Source organism: Grammomys surdaster, unplaced genomic scaffold, assembly GCF_004785775.1.
Source record: "Grammomys surdaster isolate TR1022 unplaced genomic scaffold, NIH_TR_1.0 363, whole genome shotgun sequence".
Classification (NCBI taxonomy): domain Eukaryota; kingdom Metazoa; phylum Chordata; class Mammalia; order Rodentia; family Muridae; genus Grammomys; species Grammomys surdaster.
This window is the reverse complement of record NW_021604782.1, coordinates 7728944-7747540: the sequence shown is the minus strand read 5'-3', so window position 1 is coordinate 7747540 and position 18597 is coordinate 7728944. Positions and strand designations below refer to the sequence as shown.

Below are 18597 nucleotides of genomic sequence, written 5' to 3'. Positions count from 1 at the left end.
GATAGATAGATAGATAGATAGATAGATAGATAGATAGATAGATAGATTCAGAGCTGCCTGAGCTATAGATTAAGACTTTGTCTCCAAAAACAAAGTTTGTGTGTGTGTGTGTGTGCGCACACACACACATGAGTGCACGAATGCAGGTGCCTGTTCGTGTGTAGGCGTCTGTGGATATAGTAACCTCATGTGTTCCTATCATTTTGACTGCTATCTTGAAGGGCTTTTGGGAGGAATAAGTGACAAATGGGAACCTATGAAGTAACTAGTATTGTATACAGCCTTAAGGTCTTGTTAAGTTGCAGCTTGCATGCTTAGGTGTTTATCAGCAAAGAATGTTCAGGAAACAGCAGTGGACATCAACCACCTGTGGGACCTTCCACATACTTACGGCTTACGCTTGTTCACACAGCCAGCTGGACTTCACCTGGAAGTGAAACGCCGGTTCCTAACAATAGATACACACATTGAGAAGTGTCTGACGGTGTCCACAATATGCAGAGACTGGGAAGATCTTCATTAAGCTCTTAATTACCATTTGAGTTTAAAAAGATGTTTGGATAACCCCCGCCCCCATTCTCTCAAAAAGCATATTTTACCTTCATGTAGCGTTTCCCCTTAAATCAGGATTATAAATCTGTCAAGGGGTTCCTTTCCCTCCTTTCTTTCCTTTTTGAAACACTAGGGATTGAACCTTTGGCCTTGCGTGTACTAGGCAAGTGCACTACTGTTGAAACTATCCCAGACCTTTCCTTCCTCATTTTATTTTGAGAAAGAATCTTGTTAAGTTGCCTAAACTGGCTCCTAGCTCAAGACAGGCTTTAAACACTCCCCTACCTCAGTCTCCCAGGCAGATGGATTTATGGTCCTTCACCACTCTCTTATAAAGGGTGGGAGTGGGAAACATCATGCAAATGTCTTTTCAATATCTAGGGAATGGAGGGTTTTAGGTAACAGTGGGAAGAGTTTGTACCCGCCGCCTTCTCTAGCACACTCTATCTCAGTGGATTTTGTCTGCCTACTGTTTAGGATCCAGCATGTGGCCAGCATGCTTTCCACTAGATAAGGAGCTAAGACATTATCTTTCATCACCTAATATCATTAATCTGATCTGAATCACACAAAACCTACTGAGTCACTTCTGGCAGGAAACACGAAGTGGTGCAGAGGAAACCCTAGCAATATTTCATTCATGAGAGCCATGTTGGAGCCAGAAGTTCCAACACACAAATTGCCAGAGTAATGTGTCAGCTTCCTCCAGGATCACAAACTAAGAGGCCGGCTGGCCAAGCGAGACTCCAGAGGTTTCCAGGCTCGGAAAGAAAGAAACCTGAATTTTTATTTACTTTAATTTTGGTTCCCCTCTCCATGCTGCAATCCTAGGACGCTGTGGTGTCTTTTCTGCATATTCTGAATATAAATATGAAGGGATGAGGACTGTTCACATTGTACTATGACTGTGTTCAATGTAACAATAAAACCAGGACAGAACATAGACTTAGATAAATTATTATCTATTTTTCTTTTTTTTCTCTTTTTTCTTCTTTTTTTGGGGGAGGGGTGGTGGTGGTGGTGATTTGATTTGGTTTAGTTTTTCAAAACAATGTCTCTCTACACATAGCATAGCCCTGGCTATCCTGAAACTCACTATGCGAACTAAGCTGGCCTCGAACTGGATCTGCCTGCCTCTTGCCTCCTGAATGCTGGGATTCGAGGAAGCGTCATGCCTAGCAGCTACTGTCTTCTTAAAGGGACTAAAATGAACACAGTGGGAATTAGACACGGGGAAGGAAATTCACATTCACAAAGAAGGAGGTTCTAAGGAAACTGGGACCGGGTAACTCGAGGTCAGTGAGCCAACTCTGGCACCAATCCTACAGTAAACCCAACCCTAGTAGGGAAGGAAGCCTGACAGGCACATTAGCTGGGGGAACCAGACTAGGTAGCAGCATATCCTCACACCTAACTATTGTTTATGTGGTAGAAGTAAAGCTGGGACAATATGGTAAGGGATTCCATTAAGAGACTGAGTGGAGAATCCAAAATACCCTCTGTTACGGTCTGGTGTGTGGGAACCTTACAGATATATTGAAATGTAGTTCCCATCATATGGTATTTGGTGGGGGCTCTGGGGAGGTGATCAGACAATAGGGTCTGAGTCAATATGGATGGGACTATTAATGTCATTATAAAAGAGGCCACAGGAATCTACCTAGTTGTCTTCTTCCTTTCTACTGTATGAGGACATCAAGAGGGGGGGTTCCCTCTATAATCCAGGATACGGGTCCTTGCTGGAACCTTAATCTTGGGCATCCAAATCTCTAAAACTGTGAGGAATAAATTTCTATTGTTTATAAACTACTCAGCCCCAAGTATTTTTTAATAGTCAATCAAATAGTCCAATTTGTCCATCATCTATATGGACTTTCAGAAGGTTCTATAGTGAAGTAACGCAATTGATATAGGCAAAGTTGGCTATGTTGTGGCTGTGAGGGAACCATGGCTTCCATGCGAGCAGGAGCCAAGATGCTCACAGAATGTTTTTCCATCAGTGAAGCTTCCAACTTCTGGGTATCACCATCACTTGCCTGAGCAGTAGCTCCCAAGCTGGGGCTGCAATCGCATAGTACAAAGACTTTTCTCCAGGGCAGGATGCTTCACCTCCATCTCTGTGGCAACCCAGTTCCAGCTCAAAGCAGTTTCAAGTGAACTTGACAAGTAAGTCTTGCTGGGGAAAGCCAAGTTCTTGTGGCTAACCACTGGAGAAAACTTTCCCTGACAGTTTTCTTGCCTTAAGCACTTAGCTGGCTCTGGCCTGTGACCTGAAGGCATTAAAAACGCATCGAGGAAGTCTCTGTGCTCTTCCTCCTCCACAGCCCTTCCCTTTCCTTCCTGAACAGTTCAGTCCAAGAGTCATTAGCTGGGGATAAAAACCATGATGCCTGCAGAGAGCTGGGAGGAGAACGCAGTGGACTATGGAGCACTGTGGAGTCAGAGCAAGGTGGACAAGGGACAGCAGTGACATATATAGGACACTGGGGCCCAGAGACGTAAACAGAATGCAGGAAGGGGCGGTGATCACCTAGAAATTAATACTGGTTCATAATATAATGAAGAAAATAGGAGTTTGGTTAAATGGTGTGGCTAGAGTAAGTCAAACAAATACCATACTGAGGATATCAAGAAGTAAGCTGTAAATATGGAAAGAGAAGAAGTGTTTCATAGAACACTGGCCTCTGAGCAAAACCACTGCCATCTGCATCAGACAATCTGTACCTGCTTGCATAAGCCCGTCATCAGTATGACTGTTCCCTCAAAGGAAGAGCAGATGGGAGGGTCACTAGACCCTTACCTGAGAGTCCCAATACTCTCTTTTGCTCCTCCCAGCCATGTTCCATGCAATTCTGCACACAGCCTCCAGGTCTCAGGTATCTCTAGAACACATAGACCAGGGAAGGTTAACCAAAGGGGGAGCTAGCTTTATGCAGCTATGGGGAAGCCATCATCCAAGCTAGACAAAGACTTATAGCTTTGGGGTCAATATGCTCCTATAAGCAACCCTTCACCAGTGCTCTGTAAGTTCAGTAAGCTCAGTGTTCAGTAAGCTCATTGGTTCCCTAGGATGACCTTAGGAGGAACTATATTTTGGTTTGACTTTGGGAACTTTTAAAGATGGGGTAAAAATTGTTTCCCCAGGGAAGAAATTTTTATGACAAATGTGACTGAGTAAAATTGCTTACCATGTACCCCTGACAGTCTGAGTTTGGATCCCAAGAACTTCAGTGAAAAGCTAAATGACCAGTGTACATTTGTATTCCCAGCACTCCTACAGTGAGAGATTGGAGGCAGAGAAGGGAGAATTACAGGGAAGTCTGCAGACTGGCTAGCCTGGGCTACAAAGTACAGGTGCAGAGACAAGAAAGAGCCTGCTCAACAAGGTGAAAGGTGAGAACTGATTGCTAAAAAATGTCCGCTGACCTCCAAAGCCACACACACAAAGCCATGCACACTCACAGTCTCTCTCTCCACCCCCATGCCACTAACTTTTGGAAAAGATCTCTATATGAACCTATGATTTCATAGAGATAGATCGATAGATAGATAGATAGATAGATAGATAGATAGATAGATAAAAGATTATAAATAAAATACACATACACATTCGCTCTCCAATTCTGTTCATTAAGCCTGCCTTAGTGGACAATCCAACACTATGCACATGCCAATCCTGACGTATACATCCCGTTCCTCACTAAGAGAATAATCGTTCTTTGCTCTTGGAGCTAAGACTGATAAAATGAAGCATCATGCAATAACAAAGCGTAAGGAAGTGCTCAAAGAACTGCTTCTCTAAAAGACACAAAAGTGAGCTGGAAAGGATTTCCATACTACAACTAAACAAACCAACAATAAAAATAACAGGACAAATGATAACTAATTATTGAGTGAAATGGGAATCCATGAGACCATATTGATGTAAAGAAATCCGAGACTTCAAGTCTGATAAGGAGCCGGATAAAGAGTCCATAGTCAGGTGTGTCTAAACAAAATATATATTAATTCCAAAAGGAAAATGTAGCTTCTCTGTGAGAAGCCTTACAAACACTCCTTAATCAAGTGATCGAAAGTAATATTGAATGGTCAAAACTAAGATCTGCCCATCCCAGAATGAGCTAATACCATGTGCAACTTGCTTAGACACTGTGAGGATGCAGCATCAATTTGGCCGTGCTTCCCCTAGCAAAGTGAGATGTGATCACACGAAAGCATCCGAAGGACCCAACGTGAGGGGTGTGTTACAAAACTCAGGTAGTAGAGCATCATGGTACCAAGTGACTCTCAAGCAGTCCAGAATGAAAACGCACTGGCCTTGAGAGCTTTCCTTTAGGCTTGAGATTATTTCAAATTTTAAAAGTTAATAGAGCCTGTGCCATTGTAGATTTGACTGAGGCCAAGAGTCAACATGAAGGAATTAATATCTAAATGAACCAAGTTGAACAGTGATGGTTACACTTTAAGGTAATGCTTCTTAAATGATCTTTGATGAAGAATCAATTTCCCCCCAAGTCTACCGTATAACACGTAATCCCAACACATGGGTTTCAGGATGATATCAAATGTTCTCCAATGCTTTCTTCTAATACCTGCACTTATCTCGGCGTGAGCCATACAACGCATGGACCAGTTCTGAGCACACCCAGAGGAGCTGGTCTCCAAGACAAGATGAACAGAGTTCCAGATGCTATTGTATCCACATGGGAAACAAAAGCTTCTGGTCACACTGTTAGCCACAGTGGTGTCCACAGCATTGCCATCTATACCAACAATTCGAGAAAGGGGCGGCCCAGACAATAAAAGGAGATTTAATATGGCCCTTGTCCATGTAGTAGCTTCACTTTTCGAAATGTCTAAAGGATGGATAGAAATGTCCTACATCCTAATTCCAGAGTAGACACATGTATAGGCTGAAGTTGGGAAAACATTCTAAGATAATGTCTGTGGGAGGCGCTGTTAGGCAATCTCATGGTGCGAACATCACAGAGTAGACTTAGAAACCAAGACGGTTATGATTTCACTGGGATCACTACCATAAAGATGGTCTATCATTACCTGAGTATAACTGGTTTGTGATCACATAAAGGAAGCCAAACCCAACCCAAAGGAAAATGGACAGAGTGTCTTGCAGACTGCAACCCTGAGTTAAGACCATCAGTGCTGGGTAGAAAGCCAGCATCCCAAAAGGGGTTAGTAGAACACAACCCATCCCCCAAATTAGATGGGTTTAATTTAACTATAGGTTTTGAAGGTCCAGTTACTGGTTTGAAGACACAGATAGCACAATAGCCCCACCCTGCCAAGGTCCATGTCTCCCTTGGCCAAGATGCAGCCCTGCAAGAGGTGAAGGGTGGGAACCTGCACGATAAATAAATGAAGACGAGGCAGACTGAGAGGCAAGGAGCCATTATAGCCACTGAGAAATAGCAACCACGGCCCAGGCTTGGTGTCCTTCCAGGGGACACCCTAACACCTCTGTTGTGGAAATCCTCCTGCCAAAGGCAAAGTGGAGGCCCCACACAGAACCGGGAACGCAGGAGTCACTTTCCGAGACACCTGGGTGCAGGGTGCAGCTGTTACTCACCTGGAGCAGTTTTGTAGCAGGTGGTTCTAGAAGGCAGCGATGGGGCGTTCTTGGCCATGGGACTTGGGGTGCTTTGCCTCACTTGTCTCTGTCGCTTTAGCTCCTCTTCCCTTTCCTGGGCTGCCCGGATCTCTTCTTCAATCATGGACAAAGTCCGCTGCTTCCTTGACCTCAGTTTGAAGGGCCCAACCATGACATCAGACTCTTGAGTAGCCAGGAGGGAGGCTGTGCTTCTCAGCTCAGCTGCCTCTGAGTACTTGCTGAAGTATCCTCCTTCAGGCCTGGTCTCTTCCATGTTGACTGGACCGCTGGGCTGCACAGTAGTGGGTGGTGGGGAGGGCCCCTTTTCCCTGAGTGCCCTGTCCTCCACAGGGAGGATCTTTGGTAATACATCCCTTTTCTCTTGAACAGGAGAGGACACCTGAGGTGGTGCAAACATGCCCTGGGGCTTCTCAGAGCCAGGAGCCTGGCTTCCAGCTTCCTCTACCGTTGCTTCAGGTTCCTGCTGTTCTGATTCCTCCTTGCTGGTGTGCGGCTCAGCCTTATCCGCCTGCTCGGCTATGGCTTGTTGAATGGCGTTCTGCACCAGGAGCCCAGCCTGATATTCCAAGGGGTCATCAACGGATGGGGAATCTCCCAGTGTGGAGGAAGGAGAATAGAAACCATGATCGCTGAATGACTTGGAGACCCCTTCTCGGCCCTCTGAGGGGTTGTCTGTTTGGGGAGTCTGAGGCAGAGAGAAATCAGCCAGTGAGTTTTCCTGAAGGGCATTGGGTGTCTCATTAGAAGCTCCACTGTCACTTATGTTGTCCATGCTGAAGTCATTAGACAGAGTCTCCAGGACAGTAGTGTCCTGAGACCTCACTGACAACTCATCCAAACCTGAGTCCAGCTCCTCCTGGGTCAAAGATACATTGACCGATCTTGAAAACTGGTCCAAAATCCCATGATCTTCATCTTTGACCACAGTAAGGACAGCCCTGGCACTTGTGAACTCTCCATCCTCTGCCCACAGTTTTGATAAGGGCCCACGTTTGGAAGGCTCACTGTATGGTCCTTCCTTTCCCTGAGTGGCAGCATTACCTGGACCTGCTCCTGCAGACTGGCTCTCAGATACACAGGTAGCTTTCTGCTCCTTGCCTGCCTGTGTGCCACTGTCTTCCAGAGTTCCCCCGACAGTAACTGGTCGCAAGATGCTCGGTGGCTTGTCCGAGTTGATGGATCCAAGAGGTTTGTAGAAAGGCTTGATAGAGAACAGCCTCGGTGTGCTCTGGCCCTTGGCCAGTGTTTGCCTGGAATTCTCCATCACCTGGAACTGCTTGCGTGCAGCTGAGAAGTCAATCTGCTCAGTGACGACATCCTCCTTTGTGTGTTCAATGCCATCGAGGTGTTCGTGAGCAGCTGGGGTTGTGCAGACTTGGGACGTGTGCAACTGCTGCTGTAGCAGCTGTTGCTGCTGCTGTTGCTGCTGCTGTTGCAGCTGCTGCTGTTGCTGCTGCTGTAACTGTAGCTGCTCCTGCTGGGCCCTTTTCTCTTTGCGCTCCTTGTACTTTCTGTGTGACTCCAGATGTTCCTCATCCAGCTGTTCCTCAATAGTTTTTTCCTGGGGAGGATTCCACCACTTGGCGGCGATTCCAGGATTCTTCTTCACAGCCTGACTCCGAATGAGCTCCCTCCGCTCCCTCTCCAGCTCGATCATCTCTTCAGAGGGCCTCACTTTCCTGACACAGAACTGCTCCTTCTCGTGCTCGTCCTCCTCAAAGAGCTTGGAGGGCTTCTTGTCCTCGTGGAAGGCACGCAGCTCAAACTTGGCCTCCTTCTTCAGTGTGGTGAGTGTGAACTCCCCATCTCGGGAGGAGCAGCGGGAGCTGGTAGAGGAACTGGGGCTGGCAGGTGCCTGCAGGCTGTTCCCCAGCATGTCTTGGGACTGGTCAGTGGAGTGTCCATTGGCTCTTTCTCCTTCAGCCATGCTGTCAGAGGGGCTTCTACTGAGCTCGATGTGAGGAGGGGCCTGCCTACCAAACACTTTCTCAGTGGGTTCTGCCTCGGTGGCTGAGTGGGCAGGTGAGCCTAAGCTGTTTACCAGGATGGCTGCACCAGGCTCTGGGGAGGAGATTCCGTTGTAAGTTCCATCCACAGAGGAATCACAGCAGTTGGCCTCCAGCACCTCGTCTAGGTATTGGATCTCTCTGGCAACATCGTTATCTAAAGACTCGTGGTGATCAGTGAGGAGGCCATTGTGTGAGGGCGAATAGAAAGGGGAGGCGTGGTCCTTGGAATGGGGAGTAGAGGTGACTCCAGGTACACTTTTACATTCTGTCACGGACACCCCAATTTCCATGTTTTTGTGATCTGGGGAGAAAGAGCTGGCAGCAGGCTCCAGGCGACTGTCACCACAGTTGTCTTGCTTGCTTCTCAGCTGGTTAGCATCCTCGGAAAGCTGGGGAGGTTTCTAGAATAAAGAGAAAAGACGAATAAGGGTTAAATGTACATTCTGGATATAGATGCTGTCATGGTTTGAATATGTTTGGCCCAGGGAGTGGCACTATTTGGAGGTGTGGCCTTGTTGGAATAGGTGTGTCACTGTGGGCATGCACTTAAGACCCTCATCCTAGTTGCCTGGAAGTCAGTCTTCCACTAGCAGCCTTCAGATGAAGATGTAGAACTCTCAGCTCCTCCTGTACCATGCCTGCCTGGATGCTGCCATGCTCCTGCCTTGATGGTCGTGGATGGAACCTCTGAACCTGTAAGCCAGCCCCAATTAAATGTTGTCCTTATAAAAGTTGCCTTGGTCATGGTGTCTGTTCACAGTAGTAAAACCCTGACTAAGACAGATGCCAATCAAGAAATTCACTCAGTAACAGGAAGAAAACAGGAAGGAACAATGACACATACTTATGAATAGAGCTCTCCTTTCTATTAATCCTTTAAACACCCATTCTGTGTGATGACAGGTGCCCGACTCTCCTGGTTAGCTTTAATGATCAACTTGACAAAGCCTAGAATCTTCTGAGAGGAGATCCACAATAAAGGGCTGTGGGCATGTCTATGGGGGATTACCTTGTTGGTTAGCTGATGTAGGAGACTCATCACACTGAGGACAATTTTACTCCTAGGGAGATGGGCCTGAACTATCTAAGAAAGCTGGTTGAGTATAAACCAGGCTTTGAACCAGCCATCGGGTAGCACTCTCCATGGTACTGTACTTCTTCCCTGGCTGGGGGAAGTGTTGTGCGGAGTAGCAAGTCGGCTCAGCTTTGAGCTCCCGCCTTAACTTCCCTCAATGATGGACTATGATCTAGGATTGTAAGCCGAATAAACCCTTTCCTCCCCTAAGCTGCTTTGGGTCAAGGTGTTATGTCACAGCAACAAAAAAGAAACCTGGCCACTAAACCTCTCAAACTTACAGATTCCATCTTGTTCACTAAGTGTTGAATATATTCAAGCTTCATTTGAAAATTTCATCTTCTAAAGTAGAAGAGAGGGTCATAGGACAGTTTAGTGGGTAAAAGGACCCCGCCATCAGGCCTGGGATCTTAGTGCTTTCATTGCACCATACTCTCCTCTTAGTTGTTTAGTCTGTATTCTTGTTAATGGCTAGCCATCTATTACTTTCAAGTTTTTATTATCTACAAAATTAATTTTAAATTTAAATTATATAATTATATAAATACATAATATTAATTATATATGCATATATAAGATATTTTACACACACAGTCACAGTGGCACATGACTTTAATTAGCACTTGGGAGGCAGAAGCAGGCTGGCCTCTCAGTTCAAGACCTGCCTGGTCTACACACACTTAAAATCTTGAAAATAAATAAATAAATAAATAAAATTGAAAAAAATCAAATACCAATATGAACCAGGATTAATCACACCTCAGGACTCCAGTGTATCTCAGAGAATTCCAGAAGTGAATTATGAACCATTTGGCCAGGTTTGCTTTCCGGTCTCAAGTTTACAATGTACCTGGTCTGACTTGACAGGATACAATACAAAATTATTTACCTGTGTGTTTACATGTGACTTAATATATATCATGAATGTGCTTGCTTTGAGTGTGAAAGCCAGAAGACTCTGTCAGGTCCCCTGAAACTGGAATTAGAAGCTGTTTGTGAATCTCCTGTTATACAGGTACTGGGAATACAACCCAGGTTCTCTGTAAAAGCAGTAAACATGGTAACCACCTAGTCATTTCTCCAGCTTTAACATGTGGACCAAGCTGGCCTTGAACTCAGAGATCCACTTGCCTCTGCCTTCAAGGGCTGTGACTGAAGGCGTGTGTCACCAATCATGAACTAACGGCTCTTTCATCTTTACAATGAAGTAGAGAAGCCTGTCTGTACAGATTTTACTGCCATCTTCCTTTATGTATGCTGGTGGGGGCTTTGTGTATGCCACGCCACCACCTAGCTGCATCCTTGGTCCTTCAATGCCGTTTTAAAGCCATTTAAGCAAAACCATGTTTCATAAGGTCAGCACCTTCTCCTCATATCATCAAGAATTACAGAAGCATACTGTGGATGAGTGCTTGTCTAGCATGCATGGGACCCCCTAGATTCAATCTCCAGCACTGGGAGGTGGAAGTTAAAAAAAGTAACTACAGAAATTTTCAATGCAGAAACTTATTGGCAGACATTCAAATAAAGTAGACTCAAGCCAAAGCTGGTTCACTCTGTTGGGAGCGATTGCCGGAAGAAGCAGACCAACCAGGGAAGGTGACAGATAGAAGGTGAGAGTCACTCCTTGAGTCCAGTCTCATCTAGCCAGTGATTAACTACAGGAAAAGCACAGCATCCCTTTTTCTATAACTTCAGGAAGGAAAAATGGAAAGCAATAGGAAGATCGTGGGAACACATAAAATTAAAAAAAAAAAATCACTGCTCTACTGAAACACCTCAGAATAAATGAGAAGACGACACTGTAATATAAAGAGAAATCAGGAGGCATTCACCCACTGCTGCACTCATTACAGGCAGGAAACATATTTTGCAGTCTAGCAAAATGAGCAGCTGCTGTAAACTGTGGCTAACAAGCTCTGTCCTGGATTTCCCATGCTGCCCCGGGGAGCACAAGTTTATTCCAGCTTGCTTAGAGTCAAGCCAAATAAAGCAAAGCCCTTGACTCTATGGGTGTCCTGTTAGTCTCTAAAATAGGAATTCCTGCTTGTCTATCTTTCCCAGAACTTACAAATAACTGGAGTTTTGGTTCCCGCATCAACTGTGTCCCTTTCTCCTAAACACTTCACAGCTCAAGTGTGCTAAGTTGATATATTGACAGCTCTTTCAAGAACTCAAAAATCGCCGGGCAGTGGTGGCGCACGCCTTTAATTCCAGCACTTGGGAGGCAGAGGCAGGTGGATTTCTGAGTTCGAGAGTTTGAGGCTAGCCTGGTCTACAGAGTGAGTTCCAGGACAGCCAGGGCTACACAGAGAAACCCTGTCTCAGAAAAAACAAACAAATAAACAAACAAGAACTCAAAAATCGTATCTAGTTCATAAAGGAATACTTCATGAAGTAAAGGCAACTGGGATGCGAAATGTTGAAAAATCTAAAGAGCATTTGACAGTGTATTTTTGCTGTGTCAAAAAAAAAAATGGCCTTTCAGTTAAAAATGAAAAGTACTAGATCTTCTGTTGGATTCAGATTTTAAAAAAAGATTGGGGCTTGAAATGGCTTGGTCAGTACAGAGTGCCCATGAGGACCTGAGCTTGATCCCCAGAACCAGTGTAAAAAGCCAGCTGTGCAAGCTCCTGCTTTGTTGTTCCTGTGCTAGGGCGAGGAGTGCAGAGGTAGAGAGACTCCCTGAGAATCCTAAATCCCAGTGAGCTATTCATAAAACACAGGACACAGCGATTTGACCTCTGGTACATGCATTTTCATGCATGGTCACACAAAATAATAGACCCAAATGATAACTGAGCACAGTGGCTCACACCTATAGCCCCAGAACCCAAGAGACTGAGGCAGGAGGATTGCCAAGAATTTGAGGATAGTCTGTCTGTGTTACAGAGCAAGACCTTGCCTCAAAACAACAAAAGCTACTTAAGAATGCTGGTTAAATAGACAAGAAAGATAAAGTAGCAACAGCCAGCGACTGAGCAGTGCCCAAGCTAGATGACCTGAGTTCAATCTTGGGACCTGCACAGTGAAAGGGAGTGCCAGCTCTGTGAGTCTAAGGGCAGCCTGGTCTACAAAGTGAGTTCCAGCATAGCCTGGGCTACATGGAGAGATTCTGTCTAGCATAACAAGTCTAAGTTTGGGCTGTCAGTATAGCTTGGAGAGATCACTCCTCCCCTCACCCCCCAAGCTGCATACTTTATGTATAAACAGCAAAGAATTTCCCTTCCTCTGAGTTACAGACAGGCAGTCCAACCCTATTCTTTCCACAAACTCAAGAGATTGTTTTTCTTTTTTGAGACAATGTTTCTCTATGTAGCCCTGGCTGTCCTGGAACTCACTCGGTAGACTAGGCTGACCTCGAACTCAGAAATCCGCCTGCCTCTGCCTCCCAAGTGCTGGAACTAAACAGGTGGGCCACCTAGCCTAGCTAAGAGATTTCTTCCTGGTGCTGCTATCTATCTCTTTCAGGGGACAGCTGCTTCAGAGGCAGATTAGGGAGAAATGCTCAAAGACAACAAAGCTGAGTTAACCATTCAAAGCCCAGCACCAGAAAGTTAGGCAACAGTTGGAACAAACACAAATTCCGGGGTTGGCTCTCAGCAGGAGGAATTAACCTTCATGCCCCAGGCCTGATACAATCCAAGCCACCAGAGACTGCAGCAGGTGAAGGGGAATGAGCTAAGGAATCTGGGTTGCAGGCGTCTGGGCCTGACATCATTAAATGGTGTCTTGTTTAAACCAGCCAATGCCTACTGCTCCCTTTGAAGATAAGGGAAGAACCAGAATTTTCTCCAAGTATCAGATAAGATGAACCGACATCAAGATTCAGATCAAATGTGTTCATGACATCGACTGTAAATGCCTTTCAGTACTGATCTCCTCTGACGTAACGAAGAATGTGAAAACCACCAAGTGTTTTCTGGGGTCAAAGAAAAAGTAGGGTGCGAAGGGCTTGTGGGTGATCTTTAGCCTGCCCCAGACAACTCTCCAGGTAGAGTTTTAATACCATGGTACATAATATCTGCCCTCCCACTAGCTGCCCAGAATAGCCAGCAGCTGGTGAGGATGTCTGCAATTTACCCAGAAATTCTTGGGTAAAGACAATATACTATAATGCAGCTGTGTGCTTCTGAAACCCACGTAAATTGCATTCCAGAGGCAGACAGCCATCCTGACAGAGGAGGGAAACTTAAGGAGTGGTCACTCAGGACTCCAAGGGTAGCTTCCTCCAGCACCTCCAGCTTCCTTTAACCCCTTCAGACTCCCAAAGCTTTGCTAATTGGCATAATTAAAATGAGAAATGGGCTTTCATTAGTGAAATTAGTGGGTTTGTCTATCAGCATAATGAGTGTTAGAAATGGGTGAAGTGGGTGGAACCTCCATATGTGCATGCATGGAGCCTCCACCTGTGGCCTGGAGACTCCCACAGCCCTTGCATGAGGAGTGTAAGCCCCAGCTTGGTTCCAGTTTACAGATTCTCGGGGTTGCTACTCTTTGAGGTCTGAGAACTAAAAGTCTAGTTTCCATGGGGTTCAAAGCAAATGGACTGTTTACTGTGGTAACAAAATCCCTCCTATGCAAATGCTTAGAAAAAGGCACTTAAAATGCATTATGAAAATTGCAAAATGGTTAATGTAAATGTAAAAAAAGAAGTTTATTTTTAAGCAAATTTGCACCAAAGTGCAAATGACCAATATTAACTTCTTTCTTGTGGGAGTCTTTCTTGAGAGGAGAATAGCATTGGATCATTATTTTCAGAACAAAAGCAGTTAAAGCGACCAATCCAGAAATGTCACACCAAAAGTACTTCTATTCTCCCAACCCTGTCCACCTCAGATCCTTCTATATCTATTTTAGTACAAAGCTAAACACAACTGGGGAATGTTATTTGTTGGTAAAGCTAGCAGAAAAATTTTATAAAGCACCTTTAAAAGTCAAACCCTAGATGCCGGAGGGATGGCTCAGCAGTTAGGGGCTCTTACTGTTGTTGCAGAGGACCCTAGTTCAGGTCCCCGGCACCCAAGTGAGATGGCTCACAATGCCCTGTGAGTCTATCTCTAGGGGACCTGATGTCCTCTTCTTGCCACCTTTGGTACCTACACTCACATACACATATCCACACACTTAAAATACATAATTAATTAAAAACAAAATTAATACCCAGCATTTGGGAGCAGAGGCAGGTGGATCTTTGTGAGTTTGAGGCTAGCTTGGTCTACATATTGAGTTCTAGGATACTCAGGACTACATAGAGAGACCCTGTCTCAAAATAACAAAATTATATTATTATTATTAGTAGTAGTAGTATTTAAGAAAAGTTAAATCCTAAAGATGCACTAGATTAAGATTTGCTGGGAATGTAGCTCAGTGGCAGAATATGGTACTCAGAAAGCTCCCAGTTGATCCCTAGTACACAGAAAACCTGTACAAAGATCACTTGTATGAGATGGTGCCCACCCATCCTCAGTGCTTACGGAGCTGTGGAAATGTCGGCACAAACCAGGTAGCTCAGCAAGTCTGTGCTGTGGGCACACTCAGTGCCTGTGCTGTGGGCACACTCAGTGCCTCATTCCACTGAATTCACATCAGTCTAAGGTCCTGGCAAGCCTCGGTTATCCCCATGTGAGCTCTCAGCTGACACACAGAAGACCAAGGCCTCTCCATTTTAGGTTTGAAAGACAGATTTTACTATTTTATGACTTTGGAATTAGGAGGTTTGGAGAAATAGAGGAGATTTTCCCCTAAGATCACATTGGATAGTAGTAAATGTCACCGTTCTTAATTTTATCGCAATAGGTCAGAAGGTGTTCTCCCAAAATAAGACAGGAAACTTCCAGAATAACATAGGAAAGGTCATGAAGAATAGATAGGCTGAGAGAGTATTTTCCTTTGCTCTTGATCCTTGCTAGCTTGAATCTCTTTCGGTCAAATTAGACTCATACTTTAGCCTTAAGTCTGTGACTTCCTTATCCAGACTGGAGGGAAGGCAGACTCCCTGGAGATTTAGCTTCTGCTTCTTCTCTGGAGCACTGTGTGCTGGGCCCTCCAGATGGAGATGTAACACTGCAATCTAGGTGTTTGCACTTTGTGCTAGCTCTAGAGTTTCTGCCCCTGCTGACAACTTCCCAGGGATAAGATAATCACAACCCTACCCATACTACAGTCCATTGAAAGATCCTAAAAGCCTGCCTAGTTTCCACAAAAAATGGTGGCTGACCTCAGACCAGCTGGACAGTGGACAGCAGCAGGCTCTTTCTATCTGAGCCTGCAGCTAAGCACACCAATACCAGGAAGAACTAGAAGGAAGTATCTTTCTTCATCAGGTCACACACCAGAAAGATGTGCTTCACTACAAAGACAAGGAAAGTTGATGCTCCTGTTAAAATGACAAAAAGCCAGATGGGCAGCCACACTCATCTCTCTGTGATCTGCTTCTGAAGAGGAGAAGAAGAGGGAGAAAAGGAGGGGGAAGAGGAGGAGGAAGATTTATTGCCTTCAGTATATATGTGCACCATGTACATGAAATACCTGAAGAATTAAAAAAAAAAGAGTCTTAAATCTCCTAGAAATGGACTCAGGGATGGTTGTACGCTCCCATATAGGTGCTGGGTACCAAACCCAAGTCCTCTGCAAGAGCAACAAGTCTCTTAACCTCTGAGCCATCTCTCCAGCCCTTTACTCTGCTTAATATGCCCAGAAATGATCAGGCAGCTTCAGACTCAGGATGCTGTAGATCCTGCTATCAAGATAGACTAGATCCCTTCAAAGCCTGAGCCAAAATAACCCTCTCTAGAGGAGAAGGTGGAAGAGGAGGAGGAGGAGTTGGAAAAATGGCTCATTGGTAAGAGTGTATACTGCTTTCAGACCACTTGAGTTGAGTTCCTTGCACCTACACCAAGGAGCTCATAACTACCTGTAACTCCAGCTCCAGAGAAGCCAACACCCTCTTCTGGGATCCTAGGACATCTGCACTCTCATGTACAAAACCTTCTCCACATACACATGAGTAAAAATTAAATACTCAAAAGAGAAGGGCTGGAAAGACGGCTGAGCAGTTGAGAACACTGTTGCTCTTGCAGAAAGGACCTTGTTGGGTTTCCAGCTACTGTGTGGTGGCTCACAGCCATCTGAAATTCCAGTTTCAGGGAATCCAACACCCTCTTCTGGCAGCAAAGGGCTACTACACACACAAAAACTTACATGCAAACACTAATACACATAAAATGAAAAGAGTACTTCATCTTATTTTTGAGGAGTAGTTGTTTAAATTCCAACACTTCAAATGTCTGCTCTGTTCACAGTGACGCCATTTCCTTACTGCCCACTGGTATCTATGTTCCCTCTTGATAAGAGTCTGACCCACCATCACCTCTCAGGCTCCTAGCCTAAATGCAGCATGACCCAAATTGATCAAGCGCCAGGTGTCCTCTGCATGGCCAGGTTTCTTAGTTCTGAATAACGCAGACTACTTCCTGCTGCAGCTACTATAGTTAAATTAGAAATGCTTTTCCCCAGGTAATAGGTGACCTGATCCTTTAATCCAGTTATTTTTAAGTTCCATCAAAAATATGCACTCATTGCTGGCCTAGGATCAGAGGCATGGTTACAGAATAAAACTTCCTCATAGCTGGGAAATCAAAGGACATCTCTGTCCCCCTTCTTACCCTCCCTAGCTTGCATAAGTCACATGTTTAGTAAGCAGGGCACAGTTGCTACACAGCAAAGAACTGACTCTTTAGGCCATGCGTGGCTACCTCCAGGATGGTTGTTTCTGGACTCATAACTTTCTGAACTCAGATGCCTCCATCACAAAATGGCATTTCAGGGTGATACAACCCGGCTACTTGCTGTGGCTTAGGACCCCTTACCAGCTGAATCATCAGCCCTAGAGAAAGCAGACAGAGCAGACCTTTGGGAGACTGCCTACACAGAGGAAAACAGGGGTCTGATGGGGACATCAGCTTAAGAGGTTAAGAACTGCCCTGTAAAAGTGCTGTCATTACAGAAGTCTAGCCTGAGATTTCCCCCCCACAGTGACATATCTTTGCTTGAGGCTAAGGAGTGTCCCCAGAGCTCTGAACGAGGCTGGCCTACTCCCTGCAAAGGATCTGGTAGCTTCAGGGAGATGGAGTCCCCATTCACATAATAAGAACAAGAGACCCAAGGTGATGGTGATGAGACCCCTCAGCAACATCAGGAAGCTGTGCACCGCCTCCTAAGTGCAATGATGCTGGCCTTAAAGAGTTCATAAAGAAAGCTGAGCCCATGGAAGGTCCTGAGCAAGGTCCTGAACAGGTGGCTTGCAGCCCTGTGCCCCAGTGTGTTTGCAAATGGTAGAGTACAGTTTACGCTAGGACTGGGCAGCCCAGTCCACCCTCTCTCGAAGGCACAGAACAGAAATACTGGCCTCCTTTGTTAATTCTACTTCAGGGAAGTATGGCAAAGAGGCCACATTCCAGGCCTGAATGGCCTTTCCTCTTCCACCTCCCAGCAGAGAGGCTTCCGGCCTGTGCAGCTAGGGCCTTGTGTTGACTGTGGGAAACAGAGACAAACCACTCCTGATGGAGGTCAGCTCTCCCAGCTCCCAGCTGAAGGAAGACAGGCAGGCAGCCAGACTACAGACCCCAAACCTTTCTCAGGCAGCTGCAGGCTAAATATAGACCAGGAAAGCTCAGGTCATTGCTGTGACCCCCTGAAAGGGACTAATACTAACAATGCCTGAGCTTCTGTCCCTCCCTAAGACATCTTGACAGGAAACTATCACTGCTTATTGTGACCTGAGGTGGGGTAGGGCGCAGTTCTTATAATGAAACTCCAACCCTTTGGTGGCTAGAAGTTCCAGCCCTGTTGAATAGGCCCAAACTTTTTTTTCTCTGAGAGCTTCAGTGGGCTTGGCCAGAGCAGTGGTCACCAGACAGCCCTTTCAGGTACGTGCCTCAGGAGGGTTTGGGGGGCTTTAAGACTGGATAAAAACACCTCTAGAACCCACAAACAGGGAACAAAGTCACCTGTGTCTTGGCTCATACTCGAATGAAGAACTTTTAAGGTAAGGGAGTTTCTGGACCACAAGCCTTTCCTGTTAATAACGACCCTCCCACTTCTAGCCAGGCTGGAAAACCAGGCTCGCTTTGTCGCGCTGCATATCTGACATCTGGAAAATGTTAAGGTGCTGTTTGATTAACGCATTTACAGCTGGGGCTTTCTGTGAGAGAAACTGGAGACTGGAGTGTGTGTGTGAGTGTGTGTGTGTGAGTGTGTGTGTGTGTGTGTGAGTGTGTGTGAGTGTGTGTGTGAGTGTGTGTGTGTGAGTGTGTGTGTGTGAGTGTGTG

General features: G+C 45.6%; 1 protein-coding gene across 5 annotated transcripts in view; it reads right to left on the bottom strand.

The window, feature by feature from the left end:
* The window catches only part of Akap2 (A-kinase anchoring protein 2), a 137673-nt gene that overhangs the window by 26710 nt on the left and 92366 nt on the right, over nt 1-18597 (bottom strand). For all 5 annotated transcript variants that reach the window (XM_028779889.1, XM_028779893.1, XM_028779894.1 and 2 more), the window contains exon 2: nt 6140-8591. In XM_028779889.1, the coding sequence (XP_028635722.1) occupies nt 6140-8591 (2452 nt within the window). The remainder of the gene's footprint in view (nt 1-6139; nt 8592-18597) is intronic.